The 26,941-nt window shown below is 38.0% G+C and overlaps 1 protein-coding gene across 3 annotated transcripts in view; it reads left to right on the forward strand.

The window, feature by feature from the left end:
- The window catches only part of LOC133623876 (glutamate receptor ionotropic, kainate 2-like), a 333,817-nt gene that overhangs the window by 211,577 nt on the left and 95,299 nt on the right, over nt 1-26,941 (forward strand). For all 3 annotated transcript variants that reach the window (XM_061987340.2, XM_072916258.1, XM_061987341.2), the window contains 5 exons: nt 7,812-7,955; nt 9,753-9,860; nt 13,440-13,553; nt 13,629-13,835; nt 24,297-24,520. In XM_061987340.2, the coding sequence (XP_061843324.2) occupies nt 7,812-7,955; nt 9,753-9,860; nt 13,440-13,553; nt 13,629-13,835; nt 24,297-24,520 (797 nt within the window). The remainder of the gene's footprint in view (nt 1-7,811; nt 7,956-9,752; nt 9,861-13,439; nt 13,554-13,628; nt 13,836-24,296; nt 24,521-26,941) is intronic.

Here is a 26,941-nt window from a genome sequence, read left to right on the forward strand (position 1 = left end):
AGTCTTCACGGTCACAAATAATATACGTTTCTTGCAAATATCATCAATGCAGGACGAAGAATAGCTGAACACACTTCACTACACACTGTCGGAGGATACAATAGCTAACCACTAACAGCAAGCTACTGTAGCGCTCCCGAATGTAAACAAATGTACATTTATCTGCAAAATCTTTAATTTAGAAAGAATAATATCGTAGATTTTTTTTAGTATTTGCAAATGCATTGTACGATTTTAATTGCACATTTTCACAGTCAAGTCGTGTGTTTTCTACGTATTACCTAATGTTGCTTGGTTTGCAGTAATCCACTGTGTCATGTCTGTGTAATCATGTTTTGTTTTAGTCATGTTTTGTTTAGTTATTGGACTCTTTAGTTTCTGGCTTTTCACTCCCTTGTCTTGTTTCCATGATTACCCATTAGTTTCACCTGTTCCACGTTTGGACTCATTGTGCACTCTTGTTTGTCACCATAGCAACCCATTAGTTTTCACCTGTCACGTCACGCACCTGTTTCACGTTTTGAGTCACGCACCTGTTTTCGTTAATCATGTCTGTAGTATTTAAGTTCATTGTTTTTCAGTTTGTCTTTCTGGTGACATCCCCACATTTATGCTCTGCACATTTCTGACACTTTTTTCATGTCCATCGTTCACGCTGCTCCTTTTTGTCCATGCCAAGTAAGTTTTGTTTATTATTGCCACAGTTAGTGTTTTTTGTTGTTCATAGTTTTTGCCTTTGTGCAAGTATTTGGTTTCATAGTTTGTTCTCCGCCATTGTGCGCGCCTTTTGTTTACTTCCTTGTTTTGTATTTATAGTGTTTAAATAAAAATGTACTTACATTCCCGTCTCGCCCGAGCCAACTTTCTGTTGCATCCCGGAAAAGCAAACACTCAGGACCAAGTCATGACACACTGCCTTTTCTACTGTGATAAACTATTTTCGATTTCACTGTGTTTTACTGTTGCTATTCAACAATTCCTTGCCGTAGTTTTAACGGGCCTTTATTACAGTGCAGATATGGGAATGAGAACGGGAAATGACACAATATCTTAATGCGTACGTCAGAAGCCATATTAGGAGCCTTTGTAACCCGTTTGCTTACTACTAAAAGAGCAGTTATCTAACATGTTCACTGTTATTTAATGCCAAACTTGTTCTTTGATTTCAATAAGAAATATATGTTTAATATATCATAAAATGTTTTAAATAAAGCCAATAATATATATTTTTTGTGGTTCCTTATATTTTGTAAAGTATCAAAATACATTTTGGTACCGATACCAAAATATTGGTATGGTGTAGCTTGCTTACCTGTACTTGCTAGCGTCATATATTGAACAGGCGTCAACCTGCAGTCCACACGTATCTCATATCTGTGACTGCTATCTACTGGTCACATTTCCCATTACCGTGAACCAAATAACATTGCTTTGAGGTCGATACGCACAGCCTGAATTAATAAGTACATTAGGCGCACCAGGTTAACGGCTGCACTGTCGATACTAAAATATTGACAACCCTGGTTAGAACTGTATGCTACTTTGTATTAGAAATGGCAACAGCGGAGGATCAATGCCCTACAACAAGAGGATAGAGAAAAAGAAGGAGCCTTTTGACTACGGCGTGGGCTGCACGCCGCACATTTGTGGGACTTATGCAGATCCCAAATACACATTAGCTGGTACCAATAGATAAGTAAAGTAGTTTTTCATAATATTGCGAGATAATACCCCAGATTATACTATATGTCTCCTAATAGGTGCCATTTTTGGGTCATTTTACTATAATACCCATATTTTGAAGCACAGTACGTCTGACTAAGGTAGCCATAATTCTCTGCGTTCCACCGAAGGATGCGGCTTTGTAGCTTACCAAAATCGTACTCAGACATTTTGACGGATTTTTGAGCGTCATGTGTAATGTTCTATATTCTCAATGAAACAATTACCTCTGCCGTTTGATGCACACTGTTCTGTATAGCGCATACTTTTAAAGAACTCCCGATTCCGCTTGTAGTTTTGTCAGGTTTAAACACTGATGACATCTATTAAACAAGACAAGAAGCAAGGAATTAAACAGAGACAGAATAATATTTGGCTCAATTGAGGAGAGCGCGTACACCTGTACCCTTGTACAGTGTTCCAACACGCTCTGACGAAAGATTGTACGCCTCCTCTTTTATTTGGACTTTCCCTGATTACATGGCAACAGCTGTTTCTAAGGGAGGGGGGTCGTAAACAGCCATTGCCTTTGGTTACAAAACAGTTCAAAGAAAAGGTCATAAAAGAGTTCAAGGTCGTAAAACAGAACACCTTGATGTTGCTTCCCATCCTACACAGTGGAGTTTTGCAAGCCTTCTTCTTGGTAGGATCAAAGACAGGGGAGCAGTGAGCAGCAGCAGTGGCCGTGCCCGGGAATCATTTTTGGTTATTTAACCCCCAATTCCAAGCCTTGATGCTGAGTGCCAAGCAGGGAGGTCATGGGTCCCATTTTTATAGTCGTTGGTATGACTATAGTCGTTGGTATGCTTCTGCTTCCAGAGGAGCAGAAGCAAATAAACCCGGTCCTGCCATTCGACATCTGTAACGGCAACCACAGAACGCCCCTGAGCTTTGCCGTCCGTCAATACCAACAGACGGGCATCTGTGACGGCTCTGACTTGACTTGACTCAAGGATAAGACAACAGTTTTGCCTTGCAGGACTAGAACTTTATTTTTGTATTTATAGCAAGCAACAACACAACAGTAACATCATCCCTGGCGAGTGTTGCACACACACACACACACACACACACACACACACACACACACACACACACACACACACTTTCTTGTATTTCCTACCTTCTTGAGACCTCCGAAAAAATGTGTGCCTCTTTAGGACCACCCTTTTCTATATATATATATATATGCAAATATAAGAAAGCTTGTTGTGAAAAATGAGTTGGAATTTCACAAGAAAAAGGTCACAATTTCACAAGAAAAACTTAGAATTTTGGCAGTATTATAACAAATGTCGTAATTTTACACAACGCAAGTCAAAATTTTACAAGAAAAACTGAACATGTGTGCAATATTATGATAAAGGTTTGAATTTTCCTCAATAACAGTCGCAATTGTACAGGAAAAGCTTAACATTTTGGCAATTTTATGAAAAGAGTCGTAATTTTACTCGACAAAAGTCACAATTTTATAAGAAAACTTTAAAATGTTGGCAATATTATAATAACAATCTGAATTTTTACTTGGCAAAATTATGACAAAAGTTGTGATTTTACTCAAAAAATGTCACTATTTTACAAGAACAACAAAAAAATTGGCAATAATGGGATGAAAGTCAGAATTTTATACGACAAGTGTCACCATTTTGCATTAAAAAGTAATAGTTCTGCATAAAAAAGAAATAATTTTACGAGAAAATGTTGCAATATTACAGAAACAGAGTATAAGAAATTGTTCCAAAAAAGACTGCTTTTAGTTAATTTATTTTTTTGTAGAATTTTTTGTTTGTAATTGGTTTTCAATCTTCATTATTTTCTTCATGTTATTACAGTATGTCTCTATATACAAATGGATACAAATGTTTTTATTAATTTTGGCGCACTTCAAATTTTTACACACACTTGTTATTTCATATGTTGACCAGAGGGAGAGCACTTTTCAAACCGACAGTCAATTTGAAAAATCCTTTTTGGGATCACCCTAATTTTGATAGATTTCACCACCAGGGGTGCAAATGAGACATTATCTATTAGATGCAATGGTTTTCCATATTGGGACTATGATTTATGTCCTAACTTGTTCACTGGTCCTCATATGGAAGGTATTTTTCCTTGTTGTCTCAAGAAGGGTACACATACAAGAACACACACACACACACACACACACACACACACACACACACACACACACACACACACACACACACACACACACACACACACACACACACACACACATCCTATTCTAACCAGTCCCCTGTTTCCACTGGCCCCGCATCAGCTGGTATTTGACACCGGCCCTATAGGTGGGTTGCAATCACGTGGCCTAGAGGCACATCCGGGCACTTCTGGGTTTCAGGCGGAAGTCTAGAGCGGGGGACAGCAACCCGCGGCTCTAGAGCCACATGCGGCTCTTTTGCGGCGCCCTGGTGGCTCCATGGATCTTTTTAAAAAATGTATGGAAATGGAAAAAGGACAAACATGACACAAACCTTCCTAATTGTTAGAAAGCCCACTGTTTAATATGTTTGTGCTTCACTGATGAGAGTATTTGGCAAGCTACTAATTTCAGCGGCCTTAGAACTCACCGTCGTGTGGACTGTGACTCAACAGTTTGTTTAAGTGTACAACTTTCTCCGACGCTGCCACAGAAAGACGTGTTTTATGCCACTCCTTCGTTGTCTCATTTTGTCCACCAAACGTTTTGTGCTGTGCGTGAATGCACAAAGGTGAGCTTTGTTGAGGTCATTGACTTGTTATGGAGTGCTAATAAGGAATATTTGGTCACTGCATGACTGCAAGCTAATCAATGCTAACATGCTATGTAGGCTAGCTGTATGTACATATTGCATCATTATGCCTTGTTTGTAGCTATATTTGAGCTCATTTAATTTCCTTTAATTATGTTTTCTGTGTATTCAGTTTATTTTTGTTCCATGACACATTATCTGCATTGGCTGCATTTCTGATAGTTGTTTGTGCACCATGTTGTTCCAGACCACAGCAAACGTTACCCAGCTTGTAATAAATCCATTAGAAGAAGTTTCCTTTAACTTGGACACACACATCTATGCATTTCGCCATTCTAAGACAGTCATTTCCAGGAGTGATCTCACACTCTGAGAAGTTTTACTAATGTTTTCCAATGTTGTAAAAATGTGTAGAAGAAATATTAAGTTTCAACATTTCGGTCAAAGAAGATTTGCGTCAGCCTGCGACAGTCATTTTGATAGTAGGCTAATATAGATACTTACATCATGCGTTGTCTTCATTAAAACACTTAAATGAGTCTTTTTAATTTTTTGAGGCTCCAGACCGATTACTTTTTTGTATTTGTGGTCCAATATGGCTCTTTCAACATTTTTGGGTTGCCGACCCCTGGTCCAGAGTCTCATTAGGCTACTGTTTATTTACCTGCACGAGTGCAGATTTATAATAATAATAATAATAGATTTTATTTGTAAAAAGCACTTCATATTGCGTAAACAACCTCAAAGTGCTACAGGGTATTAAAAAAATAATAATAAAAAGATAATAAAAAGATAATAAAAAAAAATAAATAAAAAAAACTAGAACAGCCAAATAGCGAGATCTATTATGCATATATCTAAAAAAAAAATGCTTTTTTAAAAAGAAGGGGTTTTTAAGCCTTTTTTAAAAGTATCCACAGCCTGTGGTGCCCTCCGGGGGTCAGGGAGAGCGCTCCACAGACTGAGAGCGATGGAGCAGAAAGCCCGGTCTCCCATTGTTCGTAGCTTTGTCCTCAGAGTTTGGAGGAGGTTAGCCTGTCCGGAGCGAAGGTGTCGAGTGGAGGATTTGGGGGTGAGTAGTTCTTTGAGGTAGAGGGCAGATTTTGAAAGGTTTAGAGGCAAATATACAAGCGATCATGAAAAAAATACTTAAAATGGGATCGAGTGAATTCATACACTATTAAGAAATATATTTTTTTAATGATTTGAACCATTTATCATCACCAAGACGTTATTGCTCGCCACAACTTCACATGGTATTTAGAGAAGAAAAGATTAGAGGTATTTACATCTGTGGGGTCCACAAATTAAGCATTAATCGGTAAAAGACAAAGTTGGACTTATGCGTGCATCGGTAAGTAACGTATTTGATTGACATAACGAGTGCTGCTGTGATTGTGACGCTAATGAGAAAAAGGATAAGTTTGTTTGCAGTTGATTTCCTGCTACAAATATCTACAGTTCATGTCTGTAGTTGTTTTTATGCTGTGAAGTTCATATATTGTCCCATTATTTAGCTATAAATGTCCCTATGGTTCAGCAATGTTTGCTATGGACATCAAGATTCATATGCGGTTGAGCCTACGAGAGATTTATTCATCTAGTTTATTAATACTATTAAGGATATTTTCTTGATGCTAACGAATACCACCAAAAACGCTAAAAAAGTGGTCATCCGTGTTGAATAAAGGCTTTCCTGCACAACAACTAAGCTTTTACGTTCTGTTATGAAAATAGACAACAAAAATACAGTGGGTTGCACCAACAAGTACAATATTTATCACTAGGACTTAACATGACGTTAGTTTATTTGCACCAGCAGGTCTTCTGAGTTATATTTAGGCATTGCAACCACAAAACTAATGTGATCTCTTGTTCTTTTCTTACGTTTATCTCTGCTATCAAACACTACTATTGAAGTAGAGAATAAACTCGATTGCATCACAGAAAGTTTTTCAAACAAATCATTTACTCAAACAAACATTTTCCAAAGTGATCACTGCAGACACGAGCACTCTTCGAGGGCGGACGCTCCCCTTTCCTCTCCCTTATCTCTCCTGCTTGCTTCTTTGTCTTGTTTTAACTTTTTTTGTTGCCTCTTTTTGCACTGCTCTCCAAATCTAAACATTGGAACTATTTAACTGGCCTCAATGAAATTGACAAGATCTTGGGTTTGGAGGAACCGGTTTGTCATGACGGAGCGGTTGTTGCTGGACACGCGACGGACTCTTGGGAGAAGGAGTGCCGCGTGCCTGACGACCCTTTTCTGTCGAGGACGTGAAGATCCATCCATCCATCCATCCATTTTCTACCGCTTATTCCCTTCGGGGTTGCGGGAGTGAAGATATCTACCTATTCGGATATTATGACAACAGGACATCTGCTGATTGGAGTAAGCGTTGCTCTGGTTTGTCCACAAATTGGAAGTTGCTGGCAGTCTTCAAAGTACCCCAAAGCTGCCACAAATGATTGGAGGACGCGGGAAGAACTGTGGACACTTGTGATTTGGATCACATCGGACTGTCTGGATTTTGAGGACCAGTCATAGACAATTTAGAGTGAAAAGCAAATGTTATTTTCACTCGCATACAAAACATTCTAACTTGGATTGTTTCCCTGGCTTGGAGACTCTCCCGAAGGACAGTGCGGCGAAGACACAACAAACTCCCTTCTTGTCTCTCATGGACACACACCTGTTGTTGTTGACTTTGGACTTATCGGCTGCCCGACGTCAAGGCCGCGGAACAGAGACACACTGTAGGCTTACATACACACACATGCATCCACAAAAAAACATACGCCACACACACATACCCCATCCCCAATCCAACGTTCTCGACGCAAATCTCATAGCGGTGATGGAAGGATGGGCAGCGCCTTAGAGCTGCGGCTACCACCATGGCCCCGCACTCCCTCCCCTCTGTTGCGAGATATCTCGAGATGTATGTTGTAATATGTATATGTGCTTTGCTATGGAGGTTTTTTCCCACTCCTTAGGAGCCCAGTCTAGATTGTATTTTTTTACTCATCCTTCCCCAGCGTTTTCCCTTTTTCCCTATCTTTTACGGGGCGCCTTGTGGCGACCCATCAGCGTTCCTGTTCTGTAACCCTCTATGCTATTTGTTTGTCTAATCTTGAACGGGTTGGTGCTGAAAACAAAGTTTCGTTGTACTTGTGCAATGACAATAAAGACCTATCCTATCCTATCCTATCCAATTGTATTCCACAAGTTGATGAAAGTCATATTTCTTGAACCCTGCATGCTATCTGCTGTTTTGGCAAAAACGATGTTCCAAACGTGTTCCAAACACTGACGGACACGTCCGACCTGTTTTGCAGACCGACGCGGCTCTGATGTACGACGCGGTGCACGTGGTGGCGGTGGCGGTCCAGCAGTCGCAGCAGATCACCGTCAGCTCCCTGCAGTGCAATCGCCACAAGCCGTGGCGCTTCGGGGGCCGCTTCATCGGCCTCATCAAAGAGGTACTGTGGCGCGTCGACGACCTCTGACCCTGCGAGCCGTGTCGCTTTGATTGAGAACAGGCTTCTGTGTGGAATTTCAACTGATATTTATTTTTAGATGTGTCCAAAAAAACCTCTTACTTTCATGAACATCAAAATCCATTACCTTACTTTCTCTATCCATGCCTGAATCAAAGCCTAATGCTGTACTGCGGGCCAGCAGCTTGCGAGCTTTGTTCTTCCAGCTCTTTCATTCTGCGGATGTTATCATTGCAGGTAATTGGCATTGCAGTATCGGCCCACCAGTCCCACCCTCATCACGCCACTATCGCTCTCCCTGCATGTCTGTTGCTTCTGTGGCTTTAAAGGCCTACTGAAATGCGATTTTCTTATTTAAACGGGGATAGCAGGTCCATTAAATGTGTCATACTTGATCATTTCGCGATATTGCCATATTTTTGCTGAAAGGATTTAGTAGAGAACATCGACGATAAAGTTCGCAACTTTTGGTCGCTGATAAAAAAGCCTTGCCTGTACCGGAAGTAGCAGACGATATGCGCGTGACGTCACAGGTTGTGGAGCTCCTCACATCTGCACATTGTTTACAATCATGGCCACCAGCAGCGAGAGCGATTCGAACCGAGAAAGCGACGATTTCCCCATTAATTTGAGCGAGGATGAAAGATTTGTGGATGAGGAAAGTGAGAGTGAAGGACTAGAGGGCAGTGGGAGCGATTCCGATAAGGAAGATGCTGTGAGAGGCGGGTGGGACCTGATTTTCAGCTGGGAATGACTAAAACAGTAAATAAACACAAGACATATATATACTCTATTAGCCACAACACAACCAGGCTTATATTTAATATGCCACAAATTAATCCCGCATAACAAACACCTCCCCCCTCCCGTCCATATAACCCGCCAATACAACCCAAACACCTGCACAACACACTCAATCCCACAGCCCAAAGTACCGTTCACCTCCCCAAAGTTCATACAGCACATATATTTCCCCAAAGTCCCAAAGTACGGGCAAGCGATCAAATGTTTGGAAGCCGCAGCTGCATGCGTACTCACGGTACCGCGTCTGCGTATCCAACTCAAAGTCCTCCTGGTAAGAGTCTCTGTTGTCCCAGTTCTCCACAGGCCAATGGTAAAGCTTGACTGTCATCTTTCGGGAATGTAAACAATGAAACACCGGCTGTGTTAGTGTTGCTGCAGTCGGCCGCAATACACCGCTTCCCACCTACAGCTTTCTTCTTTGCTGTATCATTGAACAAATTGCAAAAGATTCACCAACACAGATGTCCAGAATACTGTGGAATTTTGCGATGAAAACAGACGACTTAATAGCTGGCCACCATGCTGTCCCAAAATGTCCTCTACAATCCGTGACGTCACGCGCAGGCGTCATCATACCGAGACGTTTTCAGCAGGATATTTCGCACGAAATTTAAAATTGCACTTTAGTAAGCTAACCCGGCCGTGTTGGCATGTGTTGCAATGTTAAGATTACATCATTGATATATAAACTATCAGACTGCGTGGTCGGTAGTAGTGGGTTTCAGTAGGCCTTTAAAGTAAAATTCACAGATGATGACTAACTCATCATCGTTTTTTGGGTTTTTTTTTTGCCCCCTCGCACCTTCACTGTCTCTCGTTAAATTACAGACAGCGAGGGGAGAGCTAGGCCCAGTGCATGATTGGGAAATAAAAATGAGGCGGTTAGAGGTTAGATTGATATTGTGGAAGAAATACTGCCGTTCCGGTTGACGTAACGACGGATTTTCATTGGCATTATCAACATTATGTTTATAGGCTCACTGGGATGGCTTGACCGGTCGCGTTCTCTTCAATCAGACCAACGGACTTCGGACAGATTTCGACCTTGACGTCATCAGCCTGAAGGAGGATGGACTGGAAAAGGTGTGTTTGGTGTATTTTTATTCATAACACACAGTTCTTACAAAAACTTTAGGATTTTGTGTGAAAGAATCCTCTGATATATTCTTTGGAATTAAGAAATACGCATACGTTTTACAAAACCCAAAACCAGTGAAGTTGGCACGTTGTGTAAATGGTAAATAAAAACAAAATATAATGATTTGCAAATCCTTTTCAACTTATTCAATTGAATAAACTGCAAAGACAAGATACTTAACATTCAAACTGGAAAACGTTATTTCACCATCTACGGTCCCTAATATCATCAAAAGGTTCAGAGAATAAATAAAATAACATTTAAAAAATTAAGTTTCTGAGTTCCAACATTAAATATATTGTCTTTGCAGTCTATTCAATTGAATAAAAGTTTAAAAGGTTTAGCAAATCATTGTATTTTGTTTTCATTTACGAATTACACAATGTGCCAACTTCACTGGTTTTGGGTTTTGTACATAGTTTTTACACTGTGAACTGCAAAGAAATGACCAATTTCCTTGCAGCATCGCTTCGATAACTATCGGCTTGATAATGATGTCTCACCAATTCCCCCCAATTTTTTTATTTTTTTTTAAATCTTCAATTACCGAAAATGTGTTGTAGATTTTCTTTAATTTTGAATGTATTAGTTATCAATTTATTTACGTCACTGAAGTATTTGAAGTATTTAAATTACTAATATGTTCAACGGCACAAAATTCCATTTAATAAAGGCTTAGGGTCTGTTTTTGTTTTTTTACCAAAATGCGCATATTTAAAAAAAATAATAATAATTTTGAATGTATTGGTTGGTTATGAATTTATTTATATCGCTGAAGTATTTAAATTACTAATAATTTCAACTTAAATGTCACAAAATTCCATAAAAAATGCATAGGGTTTTTTTTTGTTTGTTTTTTTAACCAAAATGTGCATATTTACAATGTATTTTAAAATGTTGAATGTATTAGTTATCAATGTATTTATATCGCTGACATATTCAAATTACCAATATGCTCAACTTAAATGTCACAAAATTCCAATTAAAAAAATGCATAGGGTTTGTTTTTTAACCAAAATATGCATATAATAAATAATTATTTTTTTATTTTAAATGTTTTAGTTGTCAATTTATTCATACCACTTAAGTATTAAAATTACTAATATGTTCAACTTAAATGTCACAAAATTCCATTTAAAAAATGCATAGGGTTTTTTTTGTTTGTTGTTTTTTTACCAAAATGCATAGGATTTGTTGGGGTTTTTTTTTACCGAAATGTGCATTTTTCAATGTATTAGTTAGTTACCAATTTATTTATATCGCTGAAGTATTTAAATTACTAATGTTCAACCTAAATGTCACAAAATTCCATTAAAAAAATGCATAGGGTTTTTTTTTTTTAACAAAATGTGCATATTTTCAATTCAATTTTTTATTTTGAATGTATTAGTTTGCTATCAATTTATTTATATCGCTGGAGTATTTAAATTACTAATATGTTCAACTTAAATGTCACAAAATTCCATTTAAAAAAAAAATGCATCGGGTTTTTTGGGGTAGGCTTTTACCAAAAATTTTCATATTTTCAATGTATTTTTTTTATTTTGAATGTATTAGTTAGTTGTCAATTTATTTATATCGCTGAAGTATTTAAATGACTAATATGTTCAACCTAAATGTCACAAAATTAAATTAAAAAAATGCATGGGATTTTTTTTTACCAAAATGTGCATATTTTCCATTCATTATTTAATTTTGAATGTATTAGTTATCAATTTATTTATATCGCTGAAGTATTTAAATTACTAACATGTTCAACTTAAATATCACAGAATTCCATTTAAAAAATGCATACGTTTTTTTTGTTTTTTTTACCAAAATGTGCATATTTTCAATGTATTTTTTAATTTTGAATGTATTAGTTAGTTATCAATTTATTTATATCGCTGAAGTATTTAGATTACTAATGTTCAACCTAAATGTCACAAAATTCCATTAAAAAAAGGCATAGGGTTTTTTTTGTTTTTTTTCACAAAAATGTGCATATTTTCAATTTTTTAAGTACCAATTTGGTACTGGTACAGTTAAAGTGTAAACGATACCGATCCCACTAGCTTCTTTGGTTTATAGATTTGATGTTAACTCTACCGCATATTTGGTAAGGACAAATATACAGGTACAGTTCGTCCAATCCACCATTGCATGACTCTTACCTCCAGGTGTGCACAAACTACAGTCAAATCTACATTTAAAAAGTAATAGATATAAATAATGTATCAGTATCAGGCGGTACTGCATCAACAAGCGACATCAGTGTGTAAAGGATATCACCACATGGGCTCAGGAACACTTCAGAAAACCACTGTCAGTAACTACAGTTGGTCGCTACATCTGTAAGTGCAAATTAAAACTCTACTATGCAAAGCGAATTCCATTTATCAACAACACCCAGAAACGCCGCCGGCCCCTGTGCCAACTTTTTTGCAATGTGTTGCTGACATTGAATGATTATTTGCAAAAAAAAAATCTAGTTTCTCAGTTCGAACATTAAATATATTGTCTTTGCAGTCTATTCAATTGAATATAAGTTGAAAAATGATTTGCAAATCATTGTATTCTGTCTTTATTTACGAATTAAACAACGTGCCAACTTCACTGTGTCATGATCCGTGGTCCAGATCATGTTTTGTGTTTTCTGTTTGTTTTGGACTCCTTGAGTTCCTGTTTGTGCACCTCCTGAGTTTGTTTCCGTGGCTACTTATGATTTTCACCTGCCTCTGTTCCGGACGCGCACCTGTTGCTCATCAAATAATCTTCCTGTTAGGAACTCGCATGGCTGCCGTTTTTGTGACCCCAAGATGCAGGAACTAGGAGAGCGAAGAGGAGGTAGGATGAGTTTTAATCTCATACAAACAGAAAATGAAGCAGTCTTACATACGACCGTTCCAAACAGAGTGTGCAAGACTGCTTAATTTTCTGTTTGTATGAGATTAAAACTCATCTTACCTGTTCTTCGCTCTCCTGGTTCCTGCATCTTGGGGTCACAAAAACGGCAGCCATGCGAGTTCCTAACAGGAAGATTATTTGATGAGCAACAGGTGCGCGTCCGGCACAACAGAGGCAGGTGAAAATCCTAAGTAGTCATGGTAACGTTGGCACATTGTTTAATTCGTAAATAAAGACAGAATACAATGATTTGCAAATCCTTTTCAACTTATATTCAATTGAATAGACGGCAAAGACAATATATTTAATGTTCGAACTGAGAAACTAGATTTTTTTTTTTTTGGAAAAAATCATTTAATGTCAGCAACACATTGCAAAAAAGTTGGCACAGGGGCCGGCGGCGTTTCTGGGTGTTGTTGTTAAATGGCTTTCGCTTTGCATAGTAGAGTTTTAACTTGCACTTACAGATGTAGCGACCAACTGTAGTTACTGACAGTGGTTTTCTGAAGTGTTCCTGAGCCCATGTGGTGATATCCTTTACACACTGGTTTTGGGTTTTGTAAATGTCTTTTGTTATTGTACAGTTTTCTTTGATTTCTTGTAAGAACACATTTTGTGACACGGAGCTCTCTCGACAGATCGGGACTTGGGATCCTCCAAGTGGCCTGAATATGTCTGAGAGTCACAAAAGCAAGACCTCCAACATCACTGACTCACTGGCTAACAAATCCCTGCGTGTGTCCACCATACTGGTACGCACATCAACCGTAAATCGCATGAAAATCCCACAAGATGTCTCAAAATGACCGTTTCCCTCCCCCCTATAGGAGGAGCCGTATGTCATGTTTAAGAAGTCAGATAAGCCGCTCTATGGGAATGACAGGTTTGAAGGTTACTGCATCGACCTGCTAAGGGAGCTGTCTGGGATACTGGGCTTCCAGTATGAAGTCCGACTGGTGGAAGACGGCAAGTACGGCGCCCTGGATGAGGGTACGGGCCAATGGAACGGGATGGTGCGCGAGCTTATGGACCACGTGAGTCAGCAGTCCTTTCTCTAACATCCTCAACACAAATTAAAGGGGAACATTATCACCAGACCTATGTAAGCGTCAATATATACCTTGATGTTGCAGAAAAAAGACCATATATTTTTTTTAACTGATTTCCGAACTCTAAATGGGTGAATTTTGGCGAATTAAACGCCTTTCTAGTATTTGCTCTCGGAGCGATGACGTCACGTTGTGGCGTCACATCGGGAAGCAATCCGCCATTTTCTCAAACACCGAGTCAAATCAGCTCTGTTATTTTCCGTTTTTTCGACTGTTTTCCGTACCTTGGAGACATCATGCCTCGTCGGTGTGTTGTCGGAGGGTGTAACAACACGAACAGGGACGGATTCAAGTTGCACCAGTGGCCCAAAGATGCGAAAGTGGCAAGAAATTGGACGTTTGTTCCGCACACTTTACCGACGAAAGCTATGCTACGACAGAGATGGCAAGAATGTGTGGATATCCTGCGACACTCAAAGCAGATGCATTTCCAACGATAAAGTCAAAGAAATCTGCCGCCAGACCCCCATTGAATCTGCCGGAGTGTGTGAGCAATTCAGGGACAAAGGACCTCGGTAGCACGGCAAGCAATGGCGGCAGTTTGTTCCCGCAGACGAGCGAGCTAAACCCCCTGGATGTCTTGGCTCACACCGTCCCTTATGCCACCAAAGATGATCAAGAGAACAATATCGACCCTAGCTTCCCTGGCCTGCTGACATCAACTCCAAAACTGGACAGATCAGCTTTCAGGAAAAGAGCGCGGATGAGGGTATGTCTACAGAATATATTAATTGATGAAAATTGGGCTGTCTGCACTCTCAAAGTGCATGTTGTTGCCAAATGTATTTCATATGCTGTAAACCTAGTTCATAGTTGTTAGTTTCCTTTAATGCCAAACAAACACATACCAATCGTTGGTTAGAAGGCGATCGCCGAATTCGTCCTCGCTTTCTCCCGTGTCGCTGGCTGTCGTGTCGTTTTCGTCGGTTTCGCTTGCATACGGTTCAAACCGATATGGCTCAATAGCTTCAGTTTCTTCTTCAATTTTGTTTTTGCTACCTGCCTCCACACTACAACCATCCGTTTCAATGCATTCGTAATCTGTTGAATTGCTTAAGCCGCTGAAATCCGAGTCTGAATCCGAGCTAATGTCGCTATAGCTTGCTGTTCTATGCGCCATGTTTGTTTGTGTTGGCTTCACTATGTGACGTCACAGGAAAATGGACGGGTGTATATAACGATGGTTAAAATCAGGCACTTTGAAGCTTTTTTTAGGGATATTGCGTGATGGGTAAAATTTTGAAAAAAACTTCGAAAAATAAAATAAGCCACTGGGAACTGATTTTTAATGGTTTTAACCCTTCTGAAATTGTGATAATGTTCCCCTTTAAAGAAACAATAAGGAATACGTTAGTATTAGATTATATAATACATTATTCTACATCATTTTTTTTTAGACCTGTCGCCGCCATTTTCATGTGCTGCTTTTTAAATGACCGTAAGTCTTGAGTATTTCAATGGTCGAAATCTGCGCTTTTGGGTGTTATAGGAGTTATTACGGTAATCTACACAGCAGCTTTTTCAGAACAGCCAGCCCGAAACGCGTGTGTCAGGAACCGATGCGGAAGCAGATTTTTACAACAAATGTCTGCGTAAAAGTTATAATGTATCATATTGTAGGTGTTATTTTTTTACACTTGTGCATTCATATTTTGCTGTTTGTTAAATTGTTATTGTGTTTTACTTGATTGTAAAAGATACACAACTAGGGATGTCCAATAATGGCTTTTTGCCGATATTCCGATATTGTCCAACTCTTTAATTACCGATACCGATATCAACCGATATATGCAGTCGTGGAAGTAACACATTATTATGCCTAATTTGGACAACCAGGTATGGTGAAGGTAAGGTACTTTTAATAAAATTAAATTAAATTAAAAAAATTAAATATTAAAAAAAATTTTAAAAAAAGATACCGATTAAAAAAAACGATACCGATAATTTCCGATATTACATTTCAACGCATTTGTCAACTTTTACAACTGTGCCATCAGCAGTGTCCTCACTTACGGATTTTTAGTGTGGTTTGCTAGCTGCACTAAAGCGAACCAACAGGCCCTCCAGCGAGTGGTTAAAGCGGTGGGGAAAATTACAAGGACGATACTCCCAGAGATGAGTGCCATGTATACAACTCGCTGCCTAAAGCGAGTACACAACATCCTGAAGGACAGATACCACCCAGCACATAGCCTCTTCAACCTGCTACGCTCTGGAAGGAGGTATAGATCGATTCCCGCCAGGACCACCAGAAGGTCTCACAGTCTGTATCCCCAGGCTGTGAGACTGCTAAATGAACAGCCTGCCCCTTTGCTGCCCCGGACCATCTTATTACCTCACACTTCACCACCTCAATAATTGTGCTCTGGACATTGCATTGCTGCAACATCAACGTAACACCCATCAGACATCTGACTGTTCCCACCCCCACGTCCCTCTTATCGCGATCGTCCTGACAATGCTAAAATGTAAACTATTATCAACCTGCACATCAATGCAGTTTCTATGCCGCTGGACAAAGCTCAAACAAAATCCTGTTGTCCATGTATGACTCAAGTGTTATTATGACAATGACAATAAAGGAATTGATTGATTGATTGATCATCTCTATACACAACTAAGGAGGAGCCATACTTGCCAACCCTCCCGAATTTTCCGGGAGACTCCCGAATGTCAGTGCCTCTCCCGAAAATCTCCCGGGACAACCATTCTCCCGAATTTCTCCCGATTTCCAGCCGGACAACAAGGCACGCCCCCTCCAGGTCCATGCGGACCTGAGTGAGGACAGCCTTTCGTCACGTCCGCTTTTCCTCCATATAAACAGCGTGCCGGCCCAGTCACGTTATAACATCTACGGCTTTTGGAGCGTGCACAACTGCACACACAACAAGAAGGAGACAAAGCAGAAGAACGAAGAAGAGACAGTAATGGCGACGACGACTAAGAAGAAGTACGCTTGCAAGTCATCAGAGAGCGTGTTGAGCATGGTTAGAAAGATAGTGACAGAGAATAGAACGAGGATGGACAATTCAACCCTAAACTCACTCCTTTCCTACAAATTATATTTCACATATGCTGCCCATACCTATGCTCCTTCAAAGGCTGTGCTACTGGCTGCAAAGCATTGCACTTTCAAATACAACAATGAGTAGAAGAGTGTTATGTGTGTATATATGTGTAAATAAATGAACACTGAAATTCAAGTATTCATTTTATTTTATATATATATATATATATATATATATATATATATATATACATATATATATATATATATATATATATATATATATATATATATATATATATATATACAGTATATATATATATATATATATATATATATATATATATATATATATATATATATGTATGAAATACTTGAATTTCAGTGAATTCTAGCTATAAATATACTCCTCCCCCTTAACCACGCCCCCCGACCTCGCCCAACTCAACAACACCAGCCCAGCCTCCCCCCCTCCTTCCCTCCCCCCTCAATCTCGGAGGTCTCAAGGTTGGCAAGTATGGGAGGAGCTGGTCTGAGAAGTAAAAGAGGACCCACGTTCATATGTTGTTAATATTCAGTGTTTTATTGTTCGTAGTTAATATTGTAAATCCCACTTTTTTTTCATTTTCCTGTACATTTTGGGTGTCCCATTCAGTAAAAAAAAAATGGAAATTCCATTCCGTTTTTTTGAGGATAACATTTTTAAGCCTCTTTCTTTGCACTGTCCTCCAAATCTAAACATCAGACATGGAAATGATCAGATGGACTCTCGACGCAATTGACAAAATCTTTTCGACGAGGAAAAGAGGTTCGGGGGAGCCTGGCTGCCCTGATGGAACCATTGCTGCGGGGTACGTGAGAGATTCCTGGGATGAATGGAGAATCATGTGCCTCTCAGTCCTTTCCAATCGAGGACGTGGAAGACATCTACCTATTTGGAACCGTGATCGCGAGGCACCTGCTGATTGGGCTGGGCATTGCTCTGGTGTATCGTCAAATTCGTAAGACGATGGCAGCCACTCAAGGAGCCCAAAGGCTGTTTGTCGCAATGGATGGTTTGGGCCGGGCTGTGTGGATTTCTGAACTGAATCGCAAGATGGATCACATCATGGAGAAGCTTGGTGAAAAGGAAAAATTTAATATGAGACCAGCCAGCATGGATGAATAGAACAGACAAGTCATTATATTGTCTGCTCGGGGAAAACAAACATCCTAATCTACGATTTGACTCCCTCGAATGGCCTTGACGCTGTGAACAACAGGAACAGGCTGTTCTGAAAACACCCCCGAGGACACCTCAATGATGGACGATTTTGACTTCCCTCCCTCTTCAACGACACCTGCAGTCGAACTTTTGCTTGCATGCAAAACGGCCCCAGTCTATGAACATTACATCATCACACCCAAGACAATGGGCACACACACACACACCCTCCCCGACCCCTCGCCTTCACCACCGCTTGTTTCCCCTCGGGGTGATGGACGGCGGGCAGTGCTTCATAGCAGCAGTCGACCTCCAGGGCCCCAACTCCCCGCCCCTCTGTTGCGAGTTGTCGTGATTAAATGTAACGTGTTTGTGTGCATTGCATGGAGGTTTTTTCCCACTCCAGACTAGGCTCCCTTAGGAGCCCAGTCTAGATTGTATTTTTTTTACTCATCTTCTTACCTTTTTCTCATCTTTTACCGGGCGCCTTTGGCGACCCATCAACGTTCCTGTGCTGTAACCCTGTACTCTGTTTGTTTGTCTAATCTTGAACGGGTTTGTGCTGAAAACATAGTTGCGTTGTACTTGTGCAATGACAATAAAGTCCTATCCTATATTGTAGGTGTTTTTTTTACACTTGTGCATTCATATTTTGCTTTTTGTTACATTTTTGTTGTGTTTTGCTTGATTGTAAAAGATACACAACTATGGAAGAGCTTGGTCTGAGAAGTAAAAGAGAAGCCACGTTCAAATGTTGTTAATATTCAGTGTTTTATTGTTCGTAGTTAATATTGTAAATCCCACTTTTTTTTCATTTAATGTACATTTTGGGTGTCCCATTCAGTAAAAAAAAATGTTTTAATTCCATTCCGTTTTTTTGAGGATAACGTTTTTAGAACTCTATCGGACATTGTGACTTTTGGTATTAGTTTTCCTGGGGAAAAAAGGGACCCAAACACACATACTGTACAGCAGATTTTTACAGCAAAATGTGTATGTATAATTTATACACACACACACACATTGGCCCCCCCAGACACATTTTTTTCCTCTCAATGTGGACCCCGAGTCAAAATATTTGCCCAGCTCTAATGTAGCCCGTCTTTAGTATTTGTGGACCAGCCAGGTTGAGTCTAATTTTGTAAGAAAGGGTATTTTGTTTTCTAATATACGGTTTAGACCAAAATGATTCATGACCTGTCCAACTTTTGATTGAAATGAATCCAAGTGCATTTTTACATTTTCATTTCATGAGTTTTAGCTTGACAAAATGACAGAATGATGTGGCAAAAGGCTGAAGGAAGTTGTGTTGAAGATACAAATGAAACTATTCTATGATGTTGTTAAAGATGATGTATATCCTCGTGCCAGGATACTGACATTTTAATCAACGGCACATTTAGAAAATTGGAGATGCATGTCAGAATATGAATATTAGGACAGGATTTTTTTTAAATAATAAAAAAAACAAAAACACTTTCATTTTAGTCTTTTGGCACTTTCAATATACAATAAGTTTGAACAAACCTTCTCATTTAAATGTGTTTTCTTTATTTTCATGACTATTTACATTGTAGATTGTCACTGAAGGAATCAACACTATGACACATGTGAAGTGAAAACCATTTCAGGTTCAACCTCTTGAAGCTCATTGAGAGAATGCCAAGAGTGTGCAAAGCAGTAATCATAGCAAAGGGAGGCTATTTTGAAGGAACTACAATACCAAACATGTTTTCGGTTATTTCACCTTTTTTTGATAAGTACATAACTCCACATATGTTCATTCATAGTTTTGATGCCTTCAGTGACAATCTACAATAGTCATGAAAATAAAGAAAATGAATTGAATGAGGAGAAGTTTTGTCCAAACTTTTGGCCTGCACTGTGTATATATATATATATATATATATATATATATATATATATATATACGGTATATATATATATATATATATATATATATATATATATATATATATATACACACGTTTGTATATTGAAAGTGCCAGATACCCTTGAACTCAAAATGTACATAGGATGATCATTGAATATGAAATTAAAATGCCTCTAAATTTAACAAAAAATATTTTTTCATTTTGAGTATACAATGTTTTTTTTTATTTATTCGAAAAATATATATATATATATTACAGTGGTATAATATTTAGGAATGTTAAAATATATTGTTTTCATATATATTATATTTTAGGGTTTTATTTAGCCGTATTCCAGGTGGAAAAACAATGTATTTAAGTATATTTTATTTGTTATACTTTTGAAGAAAATAATGTTTTCAAGCTCACAAATTAATAATTTTAACTAGTGCTGTCAAGCAATTAAAAATGTAAGTGTTTAATTAATTATGATCTGTAATTATTTAATCCTATTCATCTCTTTTTAACCTGTGCTGAAAATCTCAATTTCCCCTTGGGAATTAATAAAATATTATTGAATTGTTATTGAATGTGAAATAAAAATGCCTCTAAATTTAATACGAAATAAAAATGCCTCTAAATTTAACAAACAATATTTTTGAAATTTTGGGCATACAGGTCAATATATGTTTGTTTGTTTGTTTTATTCGAAAAAAATATATATTACAGTGGTATAATATTTAGGAATGTTAAAATATATATTTTTCCTATATATTACATTTTAGGGGTTTTATTTAATTGTATTTCATATGAAAAAATGTGTTTAAGTATATTTCATTTAAGTTATAGTTTTAAAAGAAATCATTATTTCAAGCTAACAAAATAATGATTTTAACTAGTGCTGTCAAGCGATTAAAAATGTAAGTGTTTAACTAATTATGATCTGTAATTATTTAATCCCATTCATCTCTTTTTAACCTGTGCTGAAAATCTCAATTTACCCTTGAGAATTAATAAAATACTGAAAAAGTACTGGGGGGGGAAAAAAAAAAAAAAAAAAGGATGAATATTGAATGTGAAATAAAAATGCCTCTAAATTTAATACGAATTAAAAATGCCTCTAAATTTAACCAAAAATATTTTTTCATTTTGGGTATACAATAAATGTTTGTTTTTTATTTATTTGAAAAATATATGTATTACAGTGGTATAATATTTAGGAATGTTAAAATATATTGTTTTCATATATATTATATTTTAGGGTTTTATTTAACCGTATTCCAGGTGAAAAAAATGTATTTAAGTATATTTTATTTGTTATACTTTTGAAGAAAATAATCTTTTCAAGATAACAAAATAATGATTAACTAGTGCTGTCAAGCAATTAAAAATGTAAGTGTTTAATTAATTATGATCTGTAATTATTTAATCTCATTTATCTATTTTTAACCTGTTCTGAACATCTCAATTTCCCCTTGGGAATTAATAAAATACTGAAAAAGTACTGGGGGAAAAAAAAAAAAAAAAAAAAGGATGATTATTGAATGTGAAATATAAATGCCTCTAAATTTAACAAACAATATTTTTGAAATTTTGGGTATACAGGTCAATATATGTTTGGTTTTTTTATTCGAAAAAAATATATATTACAGTGGTATAATATTTAGGAATGTTAAAATATATATTTTTCCTATATATTACATTTTAGGGGTTTTATTTAATTGTATTTCATATGAAAAAATGTGTTTAAGTATATTTGATTTAAGTTATAGTTTTAAAGGAAATCATTATTTCAAGCTAACAAAATAATGATTTTAACTAGTGCTGTCAAGCGATTAAAAATGTAAGCGTTAATCTAATTATGATCTGACGGCGGGAGCTTCCATGCAAGGCGCTAACCACGGGTTACCACCTAGGGTGGTAGAAGCTGGTGATCGAACCAGGAACCCTCAGGGTGCTGCCACGGCCACTGTACCAACTGCGCCACACCGTCCCCAGGTTAGGTGGCATGTACCCCCTTGTAGAAGGGGCCTTAGATTACCATAGTAACTAGTATATCACGCAAAAGCGCAGATTCCAAGCATTGAAATACTTTGTATAGTTCAAGACTTACGGTCCATTTGAAAACATCACTGCACATCATAATGGCAGCTACACTTTCCAGCTTAGTGGCCACATGCGTGGACAGCACCTTTTAGCTCTTATTTCCAAAATTGTGTACACTACTGAATTGGGGTCTTATAGCCACTTATGTGGACACTTATACTGCCATCTGTTAGTGTCAGAAGAGTATAACATACAATGGAATTTGGAAATGAAAAGTATAAAAATAAAAATGAGCATGTCACTAAACATGAAGTACACATTTGTGTACTTGTGGACTAAGTACATCATATCAAAAGATGATTTTTAGTTTTTTATTCTAATTAGGGTCCAATAAGCCCAAATAGCAAAGAGAAATAAAAAAAAGCATGTAAACAAACAGCTTGGGCTTTAAAAGGTTAAATATGTAAAAAAAAGGGTAACACTTTAGTATAGGGAACATATTCACCATTAATTAGTTGCTTATTTAAGTAACAAATATTTAATTTAGAGTTATTTAGACACTAGGGGAACATATAAGGGTTAGGGTTAGGGTTACTAATAAGCAATAATTCTGAGGTTATTGAGGGAGGACTCTTAGTTAATGGCTGACTGTTTGTATAATAAGGCCATGCAGAATAAGGCATTAATAATGACTAATTAAGAGCCAATATGTTACTAATTTGCATGTTAATAAGCAACTAATTAATGGTGAATATGTGTTCTCCATACCTAAAAAAGTTATTAGGGAAATTGAAGTTAAAGTTAAAGGACCAATGATTGTCACACACACACAGTAGGTGAGGCGAAATTATTCTCTGCATTCGACCCATCACCCTTGATCACCCCCTGTGAGGTGAGGGGAGCAGTGAGCAGCAGCGGTGGCCACGCCCGGGAATAATTTTTGGTGATTCAACCCCCAATTCCAAACCTTGATGCTGAGTGCCAAGCAGGGAGGTAACGGGTCCCATTTTTATAGTCTGTGGTATGACTCGGCCGGGATTTGAACTCACAACTAGGGATGTCCGATAATGGCTTTTTGCCGATATTCCGATATTGTCCAACTCTTTAATTACCGATAACGATATCAACCGATGTATGCAGTCGTGGAATTAACACATTATTATGCCTAATTTGGACAACCAGGTATGGTGAAGATAAGGTACGTTTCAAAAAAATTAATAAAATAAGATAAATAAATTAAAAACATTTTCTTTAATAAAAAAGAAAGTAAAACAATATAAAAACAGTTCCATAGAAACTAGTAATTAGTGAAAATGAGTAAAATTAACTGTTAAAGGTTAGTACTATTAGTGGACCAATCATGTGTGCTTACGGACTGTATCCCTTGCAGACTGTATTGATATATATTGATATATAATGTAGGAACCAGAATATTAATAACAGAAAGAAACAACCCTTTTGTGTGAATGAGTGTAAATGGGGGAGGTAGGTGTTTTATGTTGATTTAATAACAAAACCAAAAAAAAAAAACGATACTAATAATAAAAAATAAAAAAACGATACCGATAATTTCCGATATTACATTTTAACGCATTTATCGGCCGATAAAATCGTCAGGCCGATATCGGACATCTCTACTCACAACCTACCGATCTCAGGGCGTACACTCTAACCACTAGGCCACTGAGTAGGTACTTAATAATGACTAATTAAGAGCCAATATGTTACTAATTTGCATGTTAATAAGCAACTAATTAATGGTGAATATGTGTTCCCCATACTAAAGTGTTACCTAAAAAAGGTATTTGGGAAATTGAAAAGCTTAACGGGCCCCCGGGCCTTAATTTGCCCAGGTCTGTCCTAATAATTAGACTCTCCAAGAAGATGACTGGAACTCCGTAACTAAAACCGTATGGGTCTGGTAACAAAATCTCGGTGAGGGAAAAGCTCCAATTCCTCTCGGATGAATCTAATCCCGAGAGCGCTGCCTCTTGTGACCCACCTCTGACACCGTTTAAGGAAGATAAAACACATAAGCTGTAATTTCCATTAAAAATAAATAGAAAGGTTGCTAATCTAACTGAACTAATGACCCCGATTATTTCTTCCGCCGGCCTGGACTCTTCCTCCTGTACATATTGACCCCACTGGGTGTCGACAGGAATCGGATGCTAATTTGATTTGTCTCCTCCTCCTTTGTTCGTATTGGTGGAGTTCAACATTTAACCACTTTGCCTCTGTGGTGTCGTTTGCAGAAAGTCGACTTGGCCATAGCTCCCCTCGCCATCACCTACGTCCGAGAGAAGGTCATTGACTTCTCCAAGCCCTTCATGACGCTGGGGATAAGTATCCTGTACCGCAAACCTAACGGCACCAACCCCGGGGTCTTCTCCTTCCTAAACCCGCTCTCACCTGATATCTGGATGTATATTCTGCTGGCTTGCTTGGGTGTCAGTTGTGTGCTGTTTGTCATAGCCAGGTAACATGACACCTTCCCTTCCTTCCTCCCTTTTGCGGCTTCGTCTGTACAATTTAATGACATCCCACGGTTAGACTTAACCCGTGTTTTTTGATTGAACGGTCAGATTTCAAAAAATATATTTAATTGGTCTGGCTAGCTACTGCCAAAAGGGATGAGCCTCAATCAATAATTAGTTATTTGTCGTTCTTATAGTCTGAGACACAAAAAGAAAGTCCACCTGGTTCAGAAAAACCCATTCATGGTCGAGCGAGTTCTCCCAAAATAGGGAGTGAATCCAGGGGGAGAAGGCAACAACAGTCCACGAGGAGATGGGCCATAACAAGGCCATCGAGTGGAGCCATCGGTTGATAAAGTTAAGTCACCTTGTGCAGTGAGCAGCAGCGGTGGCCGTGCTCGGGAATCATTTTGGTGATTTGACCCCCAATTCCTACCCTTGATACTGAGTGCCAAGCAGGGAGGTAATGAGTCCTGGGTTTGAACTCACGACCTACCGATCTCAGGGCGGACACTCTAACCCAGGGGTGGGCAGTTAATTTTTACCGGGGGCCGCATGAGCAACCCGAGCACTGCTGGAGGGCCACATCGACAATATTTCAATTAAAATTTGCTCAATATTATTTTTGATATACCGTAAGATACATAATAATAATAATAATAATAATGAATAATAATAATTTCATTTAACCTAACTTAACTTTATACAAAAACAGATTGCTTTTGATGGTTTTATTTTTAACACTGTCTTACACAACATTTCCTGATGTATAATACACAGAGGTGGGTAGTAACGCGCTACATTTACTCCGTTACATCTACTTGAGTAACTTTTGGGATAAATTGTACTTCTAAGAGTAGTTTTAATGCAACTTACTTTTACTTTTACTTGAGTATATTTATAGAGAAGAAACGCTACTTTGACTCCGTTACTTTTATCTACATTCAGCTCGCTACTCGCTACTAATTTTTATCGATCTGTTAATGCACGCTTTGTTTGTTTTGGTCTGTCAGACAGACCTTCAAAGTGCCTGCGTTACTGGTGACGTTTCACTCCGTTCCACCAATAAAATGCAGTCACTAGTGACGTTTGACTCCGTTCCACCAATCAGATGCAGTCACTGGTGACGTTGGACCAATCAAACAGAGCCAGGCGGTCACATGACCTGACTTAAACATGTTGAAAAACTTATTGGGGTGTTACCATTTAGTGGTCAATTGTACGGAATATGTACTGTACTGTGCAATCTACTAATACAAGTTTCAATCAATCAATCAAAAGTGTGAAGGAAAAAAGACACTTTTTTATTTCAAATGTACATCCCGTCACAAGCCTAAAGACTGACTGCACAGTTCCTGTCTTCACAATAAAAGTGCCGCTCCATCGCGCCTGCGCTTTCAAAATAAGAGTCTCCGAAAGCCAGCGCAAACAAGCTAGCAAGCTACGGAATTTGCCGCCAATGTATTTCTTGTAAAGTGTGTGAAAATGAATATGGAAGCTGGACAAATAAGATACCAAAAACCAACCACTTTCATGTGGTATTAGAGAGAAAGGAGGAACTTTTTTTCTCCTGCATTTGAAAACGTGGACGTTAAGCACTGCTGTCTGATTACAATCAATGCAAGTCATCAGAATCAGGTAATACACCAACTTATATTCTTGTCAACATGAAAGAAAGGAATCTATATGTGTTAAACATGCATGTATATTCATTAAAACACCTTTAACATGTAAACAAAAACGGCAAAATAAATAAATATAAATGATATACTGTATATATCAATTTATGTGTATATATATATATATATATATATATATATATATATATATATATATATATATATATATATATATATATATATATATATATATGATATGTGTGTGTATGTTACTCATCAGTTACTCAGTACTTGAGTAGTTTTTTCACAACATACTTTTTACTTTTACTCAAGTAAATATTTGGGTGACTACTCATTACTTTTACTTGAGTAATAAATCTCTAAAGTAACAGTACTCTTACTTGAGTACAATTTCTGGCTACTCTACCCACTTCTGATAATACAATGCAAAAATGTCAATTTCTGCACAGGGTTAATTTCTGTCACTTTATCCTGCATCCTCTTTAAAAGTCCAACATGTTTCCCCGTCAGATTTGGACAACCATCTGTTGTCACACCTGCCAGCTTGTCCAAACACGCATTTACCTCTGTGAACAAGTCATTACCTGTGGTTGTCCCTTTTAATTGACTGCATGGCTGCCAGCTCCTCCGTTATTTGAAAGTCTGCAGTTATCCCATGTAAGAAGATGAGCGGCTGGGCGGTGTCACGTACATCGCCGCTCTCATCCAAAGCCAACGAAAAACAGTCAAAGTCGGCCGTTCTGTTCTTCAGCTGAAGCTCCACGTTTCCAGCGATGGTCTCAA

The sequence above is a fragment of the Nerophis lumbriciformis genome, linkage group LG26, assembly GCF_033978685.3.
Source record: "Nerophis lumbriciformis linkage group LG26, RoL_Nlum_v2.1, whole genome shotgun sequence".
In the NCBI taxonomy this organism is placed as follows: domain Eukaryota; kingdom Metazoa; phylum Chordata; class Actinopteri; order Syngnathiformes; family Syngnathidae; genus Nerophis; species Nerophis lumbriciformis.